Source organism: Pezoporus wallicus, unplaced genomic scaffold (assembly GCF_028554395.1).
Source record: "Pezoporus wallicus isolate ANWC-B61680 ecotype Strahan unplaced genomic scaffold, APGP_CSIRO_Pwel_v1 contig_8831, whole genome shotgun sequence".
Classification (NCBI taxonomy): domain Eukaryota; kingdom Metazoa; phylum Chordata; class Aves; order Psittaciformes; family Psittacidae; genus Pezoporus; species Pezoporus wallicus.
Genome location: NW_026638431.1, coordinates 14027 through 32324, shown reverse-complemented (window position 1 = coordinate 32324; position 18298 = coordinate 14027). Strand labels below are relative to the sequence as shown.

General features: G+C 44.4%; 1 protein-coding gene across 1 annotated transcript; it reads right to left on the bottom strand.

The window, feature by feature from the left end:
- Nucleotides 1-871: 871 nt before the first annotated feature.
- LOC130599879 (potassium channel subfamily K member 16-like) lies at nt 872-14327 on the bottom strand. Its single transcript, XM_057410683.1, is given in 6 exon segments — nt 872-1862; nt 5722-5890; nt 6755-6921; nt 9536-9656; nt 13997-14237; nt 14239-14327. Coding segments are annotated over 6 exon segments (1113 nt in total). The 3' UTR covers nt 872-1536.
- Between the last annotated feature and the right edge of the window lie 3971 nt (nt 14328-18298).

The window sequence follows — 18298 nt, the reverse complement described above, 5'->3', positions numbered from 1 at the left end:
TTATGAATTCAACTTTGAGGCTGATTGCATCTTTATAGCCTAAAATTGCCTTATAATTTATTCTCCCTTTCACATAGGAATAGCTCTGGCAAGGACTGGTCTTGCTGTAACAAACACCCGGAGAACAATTACTCACTGACAAAATAGGAACTTGAGGATATCATAAAAACCTGTCAAGCAACATGTTCAGCACCATCAAAGGAAGGTCCTTTGTGCACTAAACCTATGGACTGCCTTGAGTGGGTCCTGTGGATGCTCATATGAGTTTAGCATTTGGGCAGGTTCATGGTCTTTGAAATACAAAGACCCCCTCTCTTTTTTGGGCAGCCTTTGAGCCACTGACTACTGGAAGAGGAAGCATGGCAGAACTGCCTTGTTCTTATGCTATTCGGAGGCATATGCAGTAGGCATGGTCAGAGACAGGATATTTGACTAGAATGACTTTTAGTATAACCATATACACCTATGGGACTTTTCATCTCGATGACTGTGTTTACCACAGCTGCTTTGCCAGCGCTTCAGGGTAGGGTTTCGTGCACTTTTGACACACAGAAGGTATCTGATACATATTTCAGGCCTTTAAAGGACAGGGTGTTCAGCCAGCGATGGCCTGCATGCATGCCAGGCAGTACATCTGAAACAGCATGCCCAGATTCAACATCCTTTTTCTACCTGATTGAAAGTAAGGCTGCACTGCTTAGACAACACTCACACTTGAAAAGCAATCTTGGCACAGGACAGTAATTTTAAACAACTTTATAGCTCCTATGGAATATAAACACCATAGCAAGGTGCTGATACAGTGAGGACTCCTCTATTCAAACGAGTCTCTGTTCTTATGAATTATTATAAAATTACTATAAAATTTGAATTAAAGACAAGGTTTTATTTGTTCTTTATAAATATAATCAGAAAAATTTTTCAAAGCCACAGGGATAAAAGGTGAAATTGCCTTTATTCATCTTAGTATAAAAGAGGAAGAGGTAGAATTCACAGTTTCTAACATGCTAACCTTTTTCTAGCCCTGTTCATTGGATGCTTCTAGTGCCTCTGAACTGAGCTCAGGTCTTGTCCTTTAAAGTCTTTTAGATCATAATAGCTTAGCCAATATGATGGCTTAAATCAGGCATCTATTACGTTATATATCCTTCTGTCTTCTTCCAAAGGTACTATACAATGCCTCAGAAAAGCTTGTGTGTGCCAATTCCTGGAAGAGACATGATTGCAAGCAGCAAAATTGAAACAGAACCAGCAAGTGCTACCATGCCCCTCCTCTGCATTTTCATAGAAGCACCTTAAAAACTCCTTGTAAAATAAGTGCACTTCTCAGGCTGTCAGCACAACCTAGCTGCAAACTGAGCAAATTTCTTACTGTTAATATTCAGGCTTTGTGTAACTAAGTCTTGAGTTCTGAAAGGTCGTATCTCAGCCAAAGGTAGGAGAAATTTTATTTCCATGGGAATTTCTTTAGAATAATTAACTAGTAACTCTCCAATGAAGAATTCAATTCTCATATGTTATGGCAATAGTTTTGCTCTAAGAAAAAGCATTTTTTTCCGTTTTTGTCTGCTCAGAATCTGGTTCTAATGACTCCATTTTCTGTGCATCCCCTCCAGCATGTGCTGATAGTAGTTCTTCTTCTGGAATAAACTGAGAAGGCCAGCATCTTCTTTGTTGGCTTGCTACATTGTCCTTACTCACCTTTCCAATTTGATGGATATCCTTGACAATTATTTTTTCAGTATCTTCTAGTACTGTTGTCAATAAATTAAATAGGAGAGCAATCCAAGCAAGACCAAAAAGGATCCAGATGGCCACTAGTGTTCGATAGTAGGAAAAGTAATTCCTGCCAGGCTGTTTACCTGCAGATAAGGAGGGAGAAAGAAGAAGAAAATTATCAAGTTAAAATTTCTCTGTTGGTGTAAAGTGGGCCAGCCTAGTGGATTCATCGGTGTATTTTATGTGGAGTACTTTAAGGTGACTTTTTCATCATAGTGGATTCTCTCACCTCCCCAGCATTAGGTTAAGGTTGGGCAATCTCTTGCTGTTACAATAAACTCATACATGCTATCACAAACATGCTGGCCTGTAAAAAGATATACTGGATTTCACATATTTATATACTGAACTAGCAGCAGAGCAGGGCATTTTTTCCCCTTACAGCATACCAATCCCAGTTCAACCTCTACACCTAAAGGCAATGATGTGGGAAGTAGTGTAAAAATGTATTGTATTATCTGGAAAATATTCACAAACTCACAAAGCACAAACAGCAGTGCACAGTGGACCACTATAACCACACAACTACTACTGCCTAAGTTATTGTAATTCTGTGTATTTCTATAAAGTGTGAATATAACTTCATAAATATTTGCTTTAAATTATAGTTAACCTTGATCATACAAAGAGAGTAGTTGCAATTCCTAATTTACTCACTGACACATGCCAAGAATACAATTTTCTATGTTGGAAACCAGACCGAAGCTTACTTCATGCAGTCCAAATCTCTTACCATCAGCCCGTATCTTTTCTGAATGGGTCATTTTATTTCTGCAGTCAACAATACACCACCATACAGACAGAATTTGCTCCTACTGCACTTAGTCCCACACGATGTTATCATGACACAGCTTATATGGCTGTGCAAGAAAACTTGGTGATACTGTGTATCAAGTGCTATAAGTCACTGTCAAGGGTGACTCCACATAGTTGGTAACCCAGCAGGGTGCATGGACAGGGAGATCACAAACCTGTGGATCATATACCTTTGTGAAGCTTCCCAGAAGGAGCTTCGCAACTGGCAACTCCTTTCAAGTCCTGCAGGACTCTGTAGCGCATAGATCAATGTGCAGGATTTTTGTATTTCATCAGGCAAGAGCTGTGAAAATGGGGCTGGTTTGACCTCATGGATAGATATCCAACATCTGCTTCTGCTGCTGGGGTTGAGTTGGCACAGGGGATGCCAGGCTTGCTACAGAGCATCTCCTTTTGTGTTCTTATCTGAAGTTCATGATGTGGGGTTAGCAAAGCAACTAGTAATATCTTTGTAATGTTAACTCAAAACTGGATTTAGCAGGGCATAAATTTACAGCCCAAAGAGAGTTTCACCCTAGAGGTATCACCTATATGTATTACAGTTAAATCCAGACTCTGTCACCTTCCTACCCAAAACAGGCTTTATCTCATGCTTGAAATACAACAGCTACAAATCGGTTTTGAATTACTAAAATGTGAATAAACTCAAACCTGTTCTGTTCCACTTGGCCAGCACAAATCCATTTGTCATCTGTAATTAATTCTAAACAAATGATACTCAGAGCAGTCATTGATTCTGCTTGTTTCATTGTGAGGTGTGAGGCATTAAACTTATCATTTTACCACCTTTGTTTAAGGCAAATTGCAATATATATTGCAGGAAAAAATATTTCAGCTCCAGTTAAGTTATCCTAATTAAGATGAAATCACAGTGCCAGGAGGCCTATCTAATTGTTATTTTTTAACTGTATTTGTAAAATAGTACGTCTGCAGAGCACATAGTCACAGCAGCCTGTGACTTGCTGTCATTATTGTAAAACACACTTGTAATTTAGACAAAGGAAGAGAATGCACCGGTTTAATGTTCACTTTTTCTCCCACATAGCACCAATCTTTCTCCATCTTCCTGTGTTCCACATCACTGTGTTTGAGGTGCTCAGCATCACACAGGCCAAGGTTATCATAGAATCATAGAATCGTTAGGGTTGGAAAGGACCTTAAGATCATCTAGTTCCAACCCCCCTGCTGTGGGCAGGGACACCTTACGCTAAATCATATCACACAAGGCCTCGTCCAGCCTGGCCTTAAACACTGCCAGGGATGGAGCATTCACAACCTCCCTGGGCAAACTATTCCAGTGCCTCACCACCTTAACAGGAAAGAATTTCCTTCTTATATCCAACCTAAACTTCCCCTGTTTAAGTTTTAACCTGTTACCCCTTGTCCTGTCACTACAGTCTCAATGAAGAGTCCCTCACCAGCATCGTTATAGGCCCCCTTCAGATACTGGAAGGCTGCTATGAGGTCTCCATGCAGCTTTCTCTTCTCCAGGCTGAACAGCTCCAACTTCCTCAGCCTATCTTCATACGGGAGGTGCTCCAGTCCCCTGATCATCCTCGTGGCCCTTCTCTGGACTTGTTCCGAAAGTTCCATGTCCTTTTTATGTTGAGGACACCAGTCCTTTAGATGTTCAGGGAAGAAATGCCTATGCCCTATTGTCCTCCACTGCAGTGACAAAGATTGTCCCCAGCTGGAGAAAACAGTAAGCAAAGAGGTCACTGTTGTGTGATACAGATTCTTTGCTGTTGCTTCAGTTCTGTTTCATGTTTGTGGCAATGCTGCTTAACCACTGTTGGAGACAAGGAACCTTTCTCTGGATTATGTGAAAAGAGAGACATGTTTCCTATGCTTTGTAGCAAGAGGGAGCAATTAGCTAGCTGGGATAACTTGGGGAAATGTTGCTTAATCAACTCGTTGCTATTGCATGAATTAACCGTCAGTCTACAAGATCATTACAATCACTAAACTCATGCGAACAAGCAAGATGTCAACTGGATTGTCAATGCACTACCCAGCCTCTTTAGCAGACTAAGAGAAATTAAAGTCAGTAGGAAACATTATATGATTATAAAAACATATGATTATAAAAAGGACATGAAACTGTTGGAACAAATCCAGAGGAGAGCCACGAGGATTATCAGGGGACTGGAGCACCTCCCGTATGAAGACAGGCTGAGAAAGTTGGGGCTGTTCAGCCTGGAGAAGAGAAGGCTGTGTGGAGACCTCATAGCAGCCTTCCAGTATCTGAAGGGGGCCTATAACGATGCTGGGGAGGGACTCTTCATTAGGGACTGTAGTGACAGGACAAGGGGTAACGGGTTAAAACTTAAACAGGGGAAGTTTAGATTGGCTACAAAGAGGAAGCTCTTTAGTGTAAGGGTGGTGAGGCACCGGAATGGGTTGCCCAGGGAGGTTGTGAATGCTCCATCCCTGGCAGTGTTCAAGCCCAGGCTGGACAGAGCCTTGGGTGGCATGGTTTAGTGTGAGATGTCCCTGCCCATGGCAGGAGGTTGGAACTAGATGACCTTAAGGTCCTTTCCAACTGTAATTATACTATAATTCTATGATTCTATGATGCATAGGAGAGTAAAGAAGGCCACTTTCACAGTGGTATCTATGTTTAAGACCCACTTCTCATAGGGTGAGTAGATTTCCCTGCTTTGCAATGACAGGGATTTTCTACCTGTTGTGTAAAATCATGTCTTCTGAAAGATGACCACTTATTTCTTTAGTATACATTTTGAGACATAAGTCTTAGGTAAGACTTATGCAAAGATACCTGCCTTATTTTATATGACTGTCTCAAACTGTTCCCTTTTAGTATATGCAAATTCCTATGCTACTTGAATTCTCCCCCTACACTTCCCCTTCCCTCCCCCAAAATGCTTGTCTTCTTTGCGCCCCAAAGCACCACATTTATTATATTTAGACAATTTTGTGTTTTTGTTAGCACATGCAATCACAGAGAAATGAGTAATACCCCCAGAACTGTACAAGAAAAAGACTAGTCAAAGACTCACACAGATTTGTCTCTACATTACACTGGTGGGCTGTGCAGTCAACCCATGGTAATTACGGTCATGACCCTGGTGCTTTACTATGTCTCCTCTCTGAAATCAACCTTACCTACTACATAATCTCCAAAGCCAATGGTGCTGAGGGTGATAAATGCAAAGTAAATTCCTTCGCTGTAGGACCATCCCTCTGTTTTCTGGAAGAAAAGTGATGGCAAGCACAGAAAAACTAGGATCCCCATTGCCAGGAAAAACAGAAGGGTCAGAAATTTTATCTTCTTCTGAAAAAGAAAATGGTTCAATTATAAGCATGATTTGACACACTAGTAGGTCCTATATAATGATGGCTATTCAAAATGGGTGGATATCTAGGAATACCTACTAGGTCTGCAGGAACTGAAGGGTTTGTATTGAGTACTCTTCCTCTGAAAGTACCCTAGGCTTGCTTTGAAGCAGGAACACCCCATGTATTATGGGTGTTACATGTCCATAGTAGCACTGGGAGATGTAGTCTTTTATTTGATTGTATCAATCATCTGGCTATTTACAGGTGCCTGTTCACCTTTCAGCAAGTGGGCTCAAATGAATAACTTCAGCCTGTTGTTTCCTTTATGTCAAAGCTAAGGGTGGAGAGGAACTAAAGGACCACATAATGAATAAGGAGGGGTGACACACTAGGCATTGAGTCAATATTATTGACTAATTATAGTATTGAAACTCCTATAGCTCACTGCTTTTTACAGCTTTTTACTGCTCACCTGCTTTATGCTGCCTCAAGATGAGATGATTAATCATCTCTCTCTTTGCTGGTTATAAAGGGAGACATGTACTTCTCAAGAGAGTTAGCTTCTGAGGTAAGTGTCTAGAGAAGTAAGATAAGGTGTCCACTCTCTCCATTGATTAATTAAGGGGGCTGGATGTCTGCCATTTAGATGGGTAGATAAAATGCATCCCTTTCTATGAATGTCACGTCTGTGGTTGCCTTGTCTGTTTAGCTCTGCAAGCAAGGAATGTCTCTTTCCCTCTCCTAATGCAATGCCTAACACAGCATGAGAACAAATATAACAGGGGATAATGCCAGCATACACCTTGAAAATAAAACTAGAAATGAGCATGTAACTGCCCAAGTAATTAAAGCCAATTACCTTTCTCATTCCTTTCTCGTACAGGAATTTCCCCAGCTTTTTACATAGCAGTGAGAGCATCTTACCGACACGATGTAGAAAAACAATATTCAGAGGGATTCCGAACAGAGCAAAAAAGACACAGAAGATCTGGCCTCCAGCAGTTTTAGGACGTAATGTGCCATAGCCTATGAAAAAAACAGGGTCAGAGGAGATATCCCAGAGAACTGGAGCAGCCACAGTCACATTCATACCTACCCCAACCTGGCCTGCCTTTGACCCTAAAAGATGTGGCTAGCACATCTTAGTCAACATGCATACTATTTTCCAGAAAAAAGCAGCAAGAAAGTGATTCACCATGCATGTTTTGGGGGATGCAGGGAGCACTGTGTACTCCCAACCCAGTCTTAGTGGGAACGAAAAACAGAATCTAAAAGCAGTTATGGGAAACATGCACTGTCCTGTGACAAACACATGGAAAGACAAAACTCAGAAGTCTGGGGTCCTGGAAGACATCAAGGCTGGAGTCACAAGCTGTTTGCCATGTCAGAATCACACACAGCCATCACTAGCTTCTTGTCAATTTGTCTGTCTGCTAGTGACCTTGGCTAAATCCCAGCAAGCTGAAATGCTCAGATACTGGCTCCAGTCCTGGAGCAGTGTAGTGCGTATTAGAATAGGTGGTGCTAATTAGTCCAGACCTTACTGGTGGCTGATTTATTCATGCCAGAGAGATATTTGTCATAAAGTCCTACTAAAAGAGTATTTATCCACTTAGATAAATAATAGAACAACAGCTGCAGAACTCCAGACATCTCCTTTAATGGAATGGAGACTGTTCTTAGACCCCATGAGGTATATCCCTGAGTGCAAAAGTCCTGTGCTTTCTGTATGTCCTTACTCTATCAGTGATCCTGAGAAAAGGCACTTTCCCAAGCACAGTTCATCTCAAGGCATCCACTACTTGGAAAATGCGGTTTTATTTTGGTGAAGAGACAAATAAAACAACTAATTGGTTTACTGCATAGGAGGCCCCAAATGCCTGAGCTGTCTTGTGCTCTCTGTTGCAGAAATTTTCATGACAAAACCTGGTGAAGATGAGTGGAAGTACCTGATGTACCTTCACAACAGACTTATGTGGCAAAGGTGCAGAGAAACAGACCATCCTGGGATGGTCTGTTCACCTGTGTTAGTGTTGGCAGATACAGAGTTAATTTTCTTCATAGTAGCTAGTATGGGGCTATGGTTTGAATCTGTGCTGAAAACAGTGTTGATAAGTCAGGGCTTATTTTATTATTGCTGAGCAGTGCTGAGCAGACTCAAGTCCTTTTCTGCTCCTCACCCCACTCCATCAGTGAGCAGGCAAGTTGGGGTGCACAGCACAGGCAGTGGGGGTGCACAAGAAGTTGGGAGGGTACACAGTCAGGACGGCTGATCCCAACCAACCAACCAAAGGGATATACCACAGTACATCATGCTTAGCATATAAAGTTGGGGGAGGAAGAAGAAAAGGAGGGATATTCAGAGTTATGGCATTTTGTTTTCCCAAGTAACTGTTACATGTGATGGAACCCTGCTTTCCTGGAGATGGCTGAACACCTGCCTTCTGATGGGAAGTAGTGAATCAATTTCTCTGTTTGCTCTGCTGGTGCAAATAGCTTCTGCTTTACCTATTAAACTGTCTTCATCTCAACCCATGAGTTTTCTCACTTTTACTCTTCTGATTCTCTCCCCCACCCAACTTGGGCAGAGTGAGAGGTGCTTAGCTGTTGGCTGGGGTTAAACCATGACATTGCCTCACTAGGGAAACAAATTTTTTGGAAAGCAATTGATTTGTTTGGCAAAGAAATGTTGCAATGAAAAAATACAGTAATACAGGTGGTGGCAATGAATGGATTGGCTAGTAGCAGAATGCTGACAAACTAGGGAAGCTTTATTGATACGTGAATGTTGTAACCATGGAACATTTGTCATTTGTTTGATGGCTTGGAAGCCTTTCTCTCTTCTACAGCAGGAGGTCTCCTGCGTGGGCTCGTGCAACATCTGCACACCCACCATGATTCTGGGACAGCACTGGGACCCTTGTGACATGTCACACTCACATCTCAGTGCAGGAGCCATGCTCACAGTGTAGTGTGAATGAGGCCTCAGCTTTACTCTGAAGAAACATAGCTTTGACTTTCATTGCATTTGAGTGTGAAGCGGGAGCTAATGGCATGGATTTTATGCTTAAATTTGGCAGGCCTGCACTTTTGGGGATTCATATTTGAGAGAAAGGGACAGATAGGCAGGCCCTAAAAAGGTTAGAAGAGCTTGAAGAAGCAGTGTAAAAGTCTCAGCATTTGTTTTTCCCCCTTCCCACTTTTTCCATCCTGGCGTATTACTAGTTCAATATGTGCACGAACAGCTCAGGATAGATTACTGAGACAGTGTCCATGCCCAAGGAAAGTTCACTTCTTTCTTGTAATTCTTTTATGCTTTACAGCACTCTTGGATTTAAAGCCTATTTTACCCTAAAACAAAGACGAGGAAAGTGAAGTTTGCCTCCCACCCACAACTGGCAGCAGACTGAGCATTTTAACAGATGGCTCAAAAAGAAACAAGTGTGAAATAATGCGAAAAACCAAAATAAGTGTACAAAGAGTTGTGTGTGAGGTCTCAGGACCAGAGGTCTCAGGACCAAGTCTGTTGCTGTCTACCATCCATGACAATGAAGGGCTGAAGTTTTTATTCTTTAAAATATCAATTCAGGTCCTGATAACCAGGCATTACACACAGATACATGTAGAGCATCAGACTTACCTATTGTGGAGACAACCGTGCCTGCAAAGAAGAAGGAGTTACTGAAATCCCAGTTGCTGTCTTCAATCTGTGATTCATTTCCAACAGGGTATACTCCATTCTGAATGGCGTCAGTCAGGTTCTGGGAGTGAAAGCAAACATTTGGTATCAACACAGCTGCTTTTCTGAAGTGCTTGCTGAAAGAATAGATTTAGCCAGCTACTGCTCCTTTCCTGTAAATACCACTCACCAGTACTCAGTGATACTCTTGACACTATTCACACCTTCACCGTTAGTGTTTTTGAATGTCATTCTTTTGCCCTGTTTATGCTGACTGCTCTAATGGTTGTTAGGAAAACTTGCTTACTTTAGCATGATCAAGGACCTCTGCTCTTTTAGGCTAAGTACTTTAGAAAAAATGATCCTACATATGACTAGGATGTTGCAGAGCAAGACAGACCACTGACTTACATGATGGAGTGGCTTGTTGATGGTTTTGAGTTTGCCCTTAAGATGACAGAGGTGGATACAAGATCTAATCACCCACTTTTATGCAGGCACAGTGAGCAGTGACTCCGATCCCTCCCAGAGGGCATTAGTGAGTTATAGCAGTGTACATGTGACACACAAGAGAATTTAATTTTAATTTTATATTCTGATTAGTATCACAGATTTAATTTCAGAGAAAGTCAATTGATTAACAAAGCATTACTCTTGGTGTTACCACAACCACAATTTAGCCTGACATATGCACTCTTCTCACAACTGCATGCATGAACACACATACACATATTTACAACGTGATCTTTGAGATGAGGTTAGATGAATTAAAACGCCAAACACTATGCAGAAGTCCCTGCCTTTAGCAAGCAGAGAACATTGGACTGGACATCTGAAAGGCAGGCTGGTTTGTACAGAAACAGCAAGAGAAAATCCAGAGCTGAACCCTGCCAGAGGCATGACAAAAGCTGGAATAAATTGCACCAGAAAAAATCTTCCTTCCCTCTTCCATGCTCACTATCTTTAGTGCTGGTGTTCCAAAAAATCAAAGCTAACGGGAATTATTCCACAGCCCTTGCACAAAGACTTCACTGTCTTCAAAAGTTTTTTCCTTTTTTTTAGCCCACTACCAACACAGAAAAAAAAAATAAGTGAAGAGGGTGCAGGCATGTATGAACTCGGGCTGGATCACTAGTTGTGTTATTAGACATACCAGTTCTTCCCCTCCTTTCCTTATCCTGTGAACTAGCAATTAATTTCCTATGCAGAAATGCTTACCATAAGGCTGATTGCACTTCCCATTTCCTTCTTCACTGCAACAGCTAGAACTAGGATATACCAACAATTTGAAGACAAATTGTCGTGGTTTAAACCCAGTCAGGTAATTCATTCGCTCACTTCCCCCCCTTTCTTGCCCTCCCCCTGCTCTCGGAGGGACGGAGAGGAGAATCGAAAAGAATGCAACTCCCACGGGTTGAGATAAGAACAGTTTAGTAACTAAGGTATAACACAAATCACTACTGCTACCACCAATGATAATAATGATAAAGGAAATAACAAGGGAAGAGAATACAACACCTCAGCACCAGCTGACCGATAACTCGCCCCCAAGCCCGACCAAGCTCCGACCGATACCTCCTCCAACCCTGCAGTCTCTCAGCCCTTCCGGCTAACTCCCCGTTACATCCTGGGCATGACGTGCTGTGGTATGGAATACCTCTTTGGTCAGTTTGGGTCAGGTGTCCTGTCTCTGCTTCCTGCCAGCTTCCCCTCCTCCCTGGCAGAGCATGGGGCTCACAAAGTCCTTGGCCAAACCAAAACATCCTTGTTATCAGCTCTGTTGCCGAGCAGAAAGTCAAAACACAGCACTGCACCAGCTACCAAGAAGGAGAAAAAATGACTGCTACTGCTGAACCCAGGACATTATCCACCCCTTATTCCATACCATTCACGTCATGCTCAGATCCCACATTTTCAATATACCATCACTCTTATCTTAGTGCATGGACCAGTCCCTATAAAGCTGCTGAGTCCATCTGGTCCATGATGTCAGGCTCCATCTCTTGTAACAGTCTTCCAGAGCAGGAGAGACTGTGTGCAGTGTTCACACTTGTGAATAACCTGGGCAATAGTGTCCATTGCTAAGTCCACCCCTCGATCATGAGTCCATCTCTGTGTTGCATCTCTGCTCTGATGGCCTGAAGTGCCATGGGCCCACCAGGCTGAAAATAATTCACTGTCCCCTCCAGCAGTTTCTGCAGCTTGTTGCTGGGGACTCCATACAGCTGCCTTCCATCTCCGATGCTTCCAAAGCACTGGAGGGGCCCAGTGGACTAGATACTTGCCCATACTGTCCCACACACCCTGCCACTCATGACTCTCCAGCCTTGGAGAAAACCTCTTGGTCCCCCTGCATCGTCGTCTAACCCCAGACAAGACCCAAACCTGACTCTGCTTAACTTTTGAGATCAGACAAAATGGTTGTGGGTAGAACACAGCCTGTGTGTGTGCCAACATGCTGATCCCCATCACAATCAGCAGGCAGGTCCCAAGGATACCCGAAGGCCATTCAGAGCCTTCAGAACTCTCAGTTGATGCTGCTGTACTTGTCACTGGGGCTGGTGTAGCTGCTGTGCTTGCCGGCTCTCCCACCGCCAGCTTCTCTTTTCCTGAGTCCAGCTCTTCCTCCTCTGCCTTGCTGGGAAATGCTGCGTGGTCTCCTGCATCCTCCTGGGGCTCGGCGGGCGGCTTCCGGGGAATGCTCTCGGCCGTCACGGGGCTGGGCTCGGCCGCGGGGCTCGGCTCCTCCGCCGCCTTCTCCCTCTGCTCGGCAGCCGCCTCCTTCCTCTCCTCGACCGCCCCGGCCTCCTCCACCGGCAGCCGTCCCCTCGCGGCCTCCGGCCCCGCTCCCGCCGCCGCTTGGTGCCCAGGGCCGCTCTCCCGGGCCGGTTCGGCTGCCGCCGTCTCCCGGGGCCGCTCCCCCTCGGCTCCCCGCAGCCTCACGAAGATGGAGGCGAGGGCGAGGGCCAGGCCGGTGAAGAGCAGCCGGACGGGCAGGTACAAGTCCACGGCCACGTCCGTCCCGCCCTGCTGCTGGAGCCCGCCCGTATTACAAGCCATTGCCATAAAGCACAGTGAGACAAGAACCTTAGCCCAAGCCCCACACTTAATAAACACTATCACAGCAAATACCGGCTCTACGTAAGTTACAACATTCTGAAGCTGTGAGATCAACAAGAACAACTCTGAGAGCCAATAAATCGTCATTGTGACGAATATTAATCCAGTCAGATCTGTCGTTATCTCAACCCTTCGTGCCCCACGTTGGGCGCCAAAAAGAACTGTCGTGGTTTAAACCCAGTCAGGTAATTCGTTCGCTCACTTCCCCCCCTTTCTTGCCCTCCCCCTGCTCTCGGAGGGACAGAGAGGAGAATCGAAAAGAATGCAACTCCCACGGGTTGAGATAAGAACAGTTTAGTAACTAAGGTATAACAGAGATCACTACTGCTACCACCAATGATAATAATGATAAAGGAAATAACAAGGGAAGAGAATACAACACCTCAGCACCAGCCGACCAATAACTCGCCCCCAAGCCCGACCAAGTTCCGACCGATACCTCCTCCAACCCTGCAGTCTCTCAGCCCTTCTGGCTAACTCCCAGTTACATCCTGCGCATGCCGTGCTGTGGTATGGAATACCTCTTTGGTCAGTTTGGGTCAGGTGTCCTGTCTCTGCTTCCTCCCGGCTTCCCCTCCTCCCTGGCAGAGCATGAGGCTCACAAAGTCCTTGGCCAAACCAAAACATCCTTGTTATCAGCTCTGTTGCCGAGCAGAAAGTCAAAACACTGCACTGCACCAGCTACCAAGAAGGAGAAAAAATGACTGCTACTGCTGAACCCAGGACACAAATGTACTCATCCTTAGCCTCCTGTGCCATGATCAGAAACACCTTTCCCTTGCCCAGGCTATCAGTTTTACTTCTGCAGCATCTTCAAAAAGTAAACCCTCACTATGCCATCCTCCTTGTATTGATTTGGGCTTCTTTATTTTTTCCCAACAGATTACTTCTGACCTTGCCATATGGTTTCTTTGGGCTATCTCTGACACTGTTCTATATGGCAACCATGCCCATGCATTTCAGACAGCTTCATTTTTCCTGCCATGCCACCCACTGTAGATAATTCAGCCACACCAAAAGCTGAATCAAGAGGAGTCAAGACCCCAAAGAATCGGGAAACTGTGGGATGGGGACTATTAATAGCTAACACATAAAGTTTTGTCAAACTTCACAAGATGTATTTACCATCAGAGTGACCTGCCTGCTCAGACTGGAGAGCAAGCTTGGGGATTGGTATAAGCATCCCAATGACTACATCAGTAGGAAAGCAGAGAAAGTTATCTGGATAGCAAGGCTGAAGAGGAAACAACATGTGATCGGAAGACAGGAGGGAGAAAGGGCTTCCACAGGGCTGCCACGCACCTTCATAAACTGTTCCACTTCCGCCACTGTGAGGTGAGTGAAGTTCTGCAGAAAAGCCTCCTTCATCTGGGCAGCTGCCATTTTCTCCTGCTTCTCAGCAGTTCTCTCCAGTGCCTGGAACACAGCAGCACCCACAAGCAGATAGATAAAGTATCCAGCCACCAGCAAACCTGTCTGCAGCTTGCCACTGCGCATGGCCTTCAGTGGGACACAGCAAAGAACAAAGAGTGACAGATGGTGATGCCTCCCCCAGGCAGGAAGAGCCCTCCCAGCTCTGGTTTCCAGTGGGATTCTGCACTGACAGCAACAGTGAGCCGTCAAACACATTCATGTGGAAGTTGGGAAAAAAAAAAACAAAAAACCCAAACAAACAACAAAAACCAAATCCAAACCCAAACCACAAAAAAAAAACAAACCCAACCCTCTCAAAAAAACTTTTCCACTCTCTGGGCTGCATGCTGTTTAGGAATTTCCTCTTGTCTGTGAAACTCTGTCTTGCTGAGTTCTCAGGAAAAGCAGGTCAGGATGTGAGGAGCTGGCAAGTGGCCATCTCCTGCTCAAGAGGCTCTGGGGACAGGTGAGGATAGCCTGTAAATGGTCCACAGAGAGCTTGCTAGGAAAAACCTTATTTCCCCTCCTCTGTGGCCTGCCAACTCCAAGAACTGGCCTCCAGAGCAAGCTCAAATGACCTCAGAAGCCCACTGTAGTGAGGTGGGTGTTTGTCCCTACTCCCAAGTAACAAGCGCTAGAGCAAGAGGCAATAGCCTCAAGCTGTGATAGGGGAGGTTTAGATTTGCTATTAGAAAAAATGTCTTCACTCAAAAGGTCGTCAAGCACTGAGTTTGGAATAAATAGCAGACAGATCTGAGTTTGGCTGCACCAGGAACATTCTTAACACTCAGATTAACTTGCTTGCTCTTAGACTTTTAAGCATTTTGTTTTGTGCACGATTTCTTTGTTATTTCAGCAGATGCCTTACTTTAGTAATGAGAAAACACTGAAGCAAATCATAGAATCATAGAATAGTTAGGGCTGGAAAGGACCTTAAGATCATCAAGTTCCAGCACCCCTGCCATGGCCAGGGACACTGCACACTAAACCATGTCACCCAAGGTTCTGTCCAACCTGGCCTTGAACACTGCCAGGGATAGAGCATTCACAACCTCCTTGGGCAACCTATTCCAGTGCCTCACCACCCTTACACTAAAGAACTTCCTCTTTGTAGCCAATCTAAACTTCCCCTGTTTAAGTTTGAACCTGTTACCCCTTGTCCTATCACTACAGTCCTTAATGAATACTTCATCCCCAGCATCGTTATAGTCCCCCTTCAGATACTGGAAGGCTGCTATGAGGTCTCCACACAGCCTTCTCTTCTCCACGCTGAACAGCCCCAACTTCCTCAGCCTGTCTTCATACGGGAGGTGCTCCAGTCCCCCGATCATCCTCGTGGCCCTTCTCTGGACTTGTTCCAACAGTTCCATGTACTTCTTATGTTGAGGACACCAGAACTGCACACAAAACTCCAGGTGATGTCTCACGAGATCAGAGTAGAGGGGCAGGATGACACCCTTTGACCTCCTGGTCACGCTTCTTTTGATGCAGCCCAGGATACGGTTGGCTTTCTGGGCTGCGAGAGCACAATGAAGCTGGTTCATGTTAAGTTTCTCATCGACCAGCACCCCCAAGTCCTTCTCTGCAGGGCTGCTCTGAATCTCTTCTCTGGTGCAAGGTGTAGGACCTTGCACTTGGCATGGTTAAACGTCATAAGGTTGGCATCAGCCCACCTCACAAGCATGTCAAGGTCCCTCTGGATGGCATTCCTTCCCTCCAGCGTATCAACCGAACCACACAGCTTGGTGTCATTGGCAAACTTCCTGAGGGCGCACTCAATCCCACTGTCCTTGTCACCTACAAAGATGTTAAACAAGACCGGTCCCAGCACCGACCCCTGAGGGGCACCACTCATTACTTGTCTCCAGCTGGACATTGAGCCATTGACCACAACTCTCTGTGTGTGGCCATCCAGCCAGTTCTTTATCCACCGAGTGTCCATCTATCAAATTGATGTCTCTCCAATTTAGAAACATCCTCTGAAGAAGCAATATGCCACCTCTTCTGCTCTTTGAGCCTTTTCATTTCTACTGAGTTTGAAAACACAAGAAAAGACGGAAACTCTGGGATTAGCTTTGCAGAACTGGTGTAAACAAGAAGTGGCATATGGCAACGGTCTGTCTAGTGCAGGCTGTCCTTTCACACATAAATCTGTTTGGCCTCAGAAGAAAACAGGAACCTGTGAAGGAAGGTTAAGTAGTTTTGCAAACCCTTAAAAGTTTGAAGATTTTCTTCAGACTTACTGGAAAAGGGTTTGTAGAAACTGGATGTTTCATGTTTCCTTTCACTTTTTTGAAACTGCAGGGTGTTGGTGTGTTTCTTCCTCAGATTTAAACTATTCCTGTACAAATAATGTCACCTATGGCTTCACCCTTGCATGTGTCTAGACTCCTAGCCCTGTGAGACAAGTGAAATCCCTTTGCATGTACAAATGGAGCATTTCCTCATCTGCACAATACACATGAAGATAATACAGGTAGATTCTTTCCTCAGTGTATCTGAGGGGAAAATGGATGGGAAAAAAAAAAACAAAATCTTGGGGGAATTTTTATATTGTCTTCAGTTGAAATGGTTTGATCAGGGTGGGTAAGGGGCCAGGAAACTTCATCTTTCTCATGCTGCCTACTCTAAGTTTAGATATACTAAGCTGGGTTTCCTTCTAGCCCCATTTCCAAGATAGCAGGTTTTCTATCTGTGCATGCATCTACAGAAGCCCTTGACTGCAAGATCCTTTGTTTTCCTCTAGCTCTCGAACAGGGAATACACATCACCTTTTCAGTTTGTTTCTTCATACCTGCCTGCAAAACTTTAATAATGACTACAGATTTTTCGACATGAGAGGAGTATCCCACCACACAGCACTTGGATTGACACTTGAAGAGGGAAAGAGGGAGAGCAAGCAAAGCATCTGTTCAGTACTGGATTGTTAACAAATAGGGTTCTTTGGGGAAGAAAGGAAGGGATAACCCATATTCCCTCAGTGGAGTTTTCCATTTGAAGCCATCCCTCATAAAGTTAAGGATAGTTTCTGTTAGCCGTGACTGTGCTTCTCTCCTTATTTTGCCTAGATTAAAAGCTGAAAGCATGATTTTGGTGGAGGCTGCTGGAGCTATCACTTGTTCCAGCTACTGAGACTGAGAGAAAGGGAATCTGGGCTGAGCCAAAGCACCATCATTGCCTATTTTCCACTCCAGGTGTCTATACACTGGGCTAGACTGTCACCATTCACCCCAGTCATGAAAACTAAGTGTTTCCTAAGTGCTGGAGGTACAATATCCTTATCTGATGCTGAAGCTGGCATCCCACACCTGCTTTATAATCACAGTTATAACCTGTCTATATAGCTGGGAAGGTAAATGGGGACCTTCTTCAGTATATCTGATGCACCAGCCACCATAATTGCTGTGTACTGGGAGATCATGAATACAGACTGCATGGATGCAAGTTAATACAAGCCTCGTAGATGCAACTTAAACAAAACATCACCAGTGGGGGCAGCGTTTCTCTCATGCACCCCAAGACCTTGAGCCAGCAGGACTGACAAATCTATTCAATGCTGCTTGTTCCTCAAGGAGCTGAAGAAGTGGATGTAAAGGCTCATAACTGTAATTTTTACTTGTGGAAACCAACAGAGACAGCTATCGAGCAATAACACTTCTCCAAAACCCATAAATTGACAAGAAGACTTCTGCTGCCCCAGTTCAACCTTCCCTTGAGACTGTCCCGTTGCCATCTAAACTGTAGCTTGCAGGTACAGCACCAACAGTATCTATTAAGGTCCAGAAAGCTGTGGGTGCAGGCAGATGTCAAACACCCTGTTCTACCCTGCATAACCTGCCAAAATCAAGGGCTTCTACATTATCAATGCATCTGCAGACTGAAAGAAGGAGGCATTGGAGACTGATGAGACCGGCAGAAAACAAAAATCAACAGAGAGCACTGTTTTGTTATTCATTTCTACGGTTTATTATTTGGAAATACTTGCTTTTTAACTCAGTTCAGTATTCCACAGAGCACATACATAACCAAGGAAAACCAGCCCCACTTCCACAGCAAGTTAAGGAACAACCATCCCTTTCCCTTTTTACCAATGCTCTGTTTCAAAATGGCTTGGTGCGATCCTCAGTTGGTGTCATCCTTCAGAGATTTCTTACCTCTCAGGTGAAATTCAGAGAGTAAATTCAGGTGTAA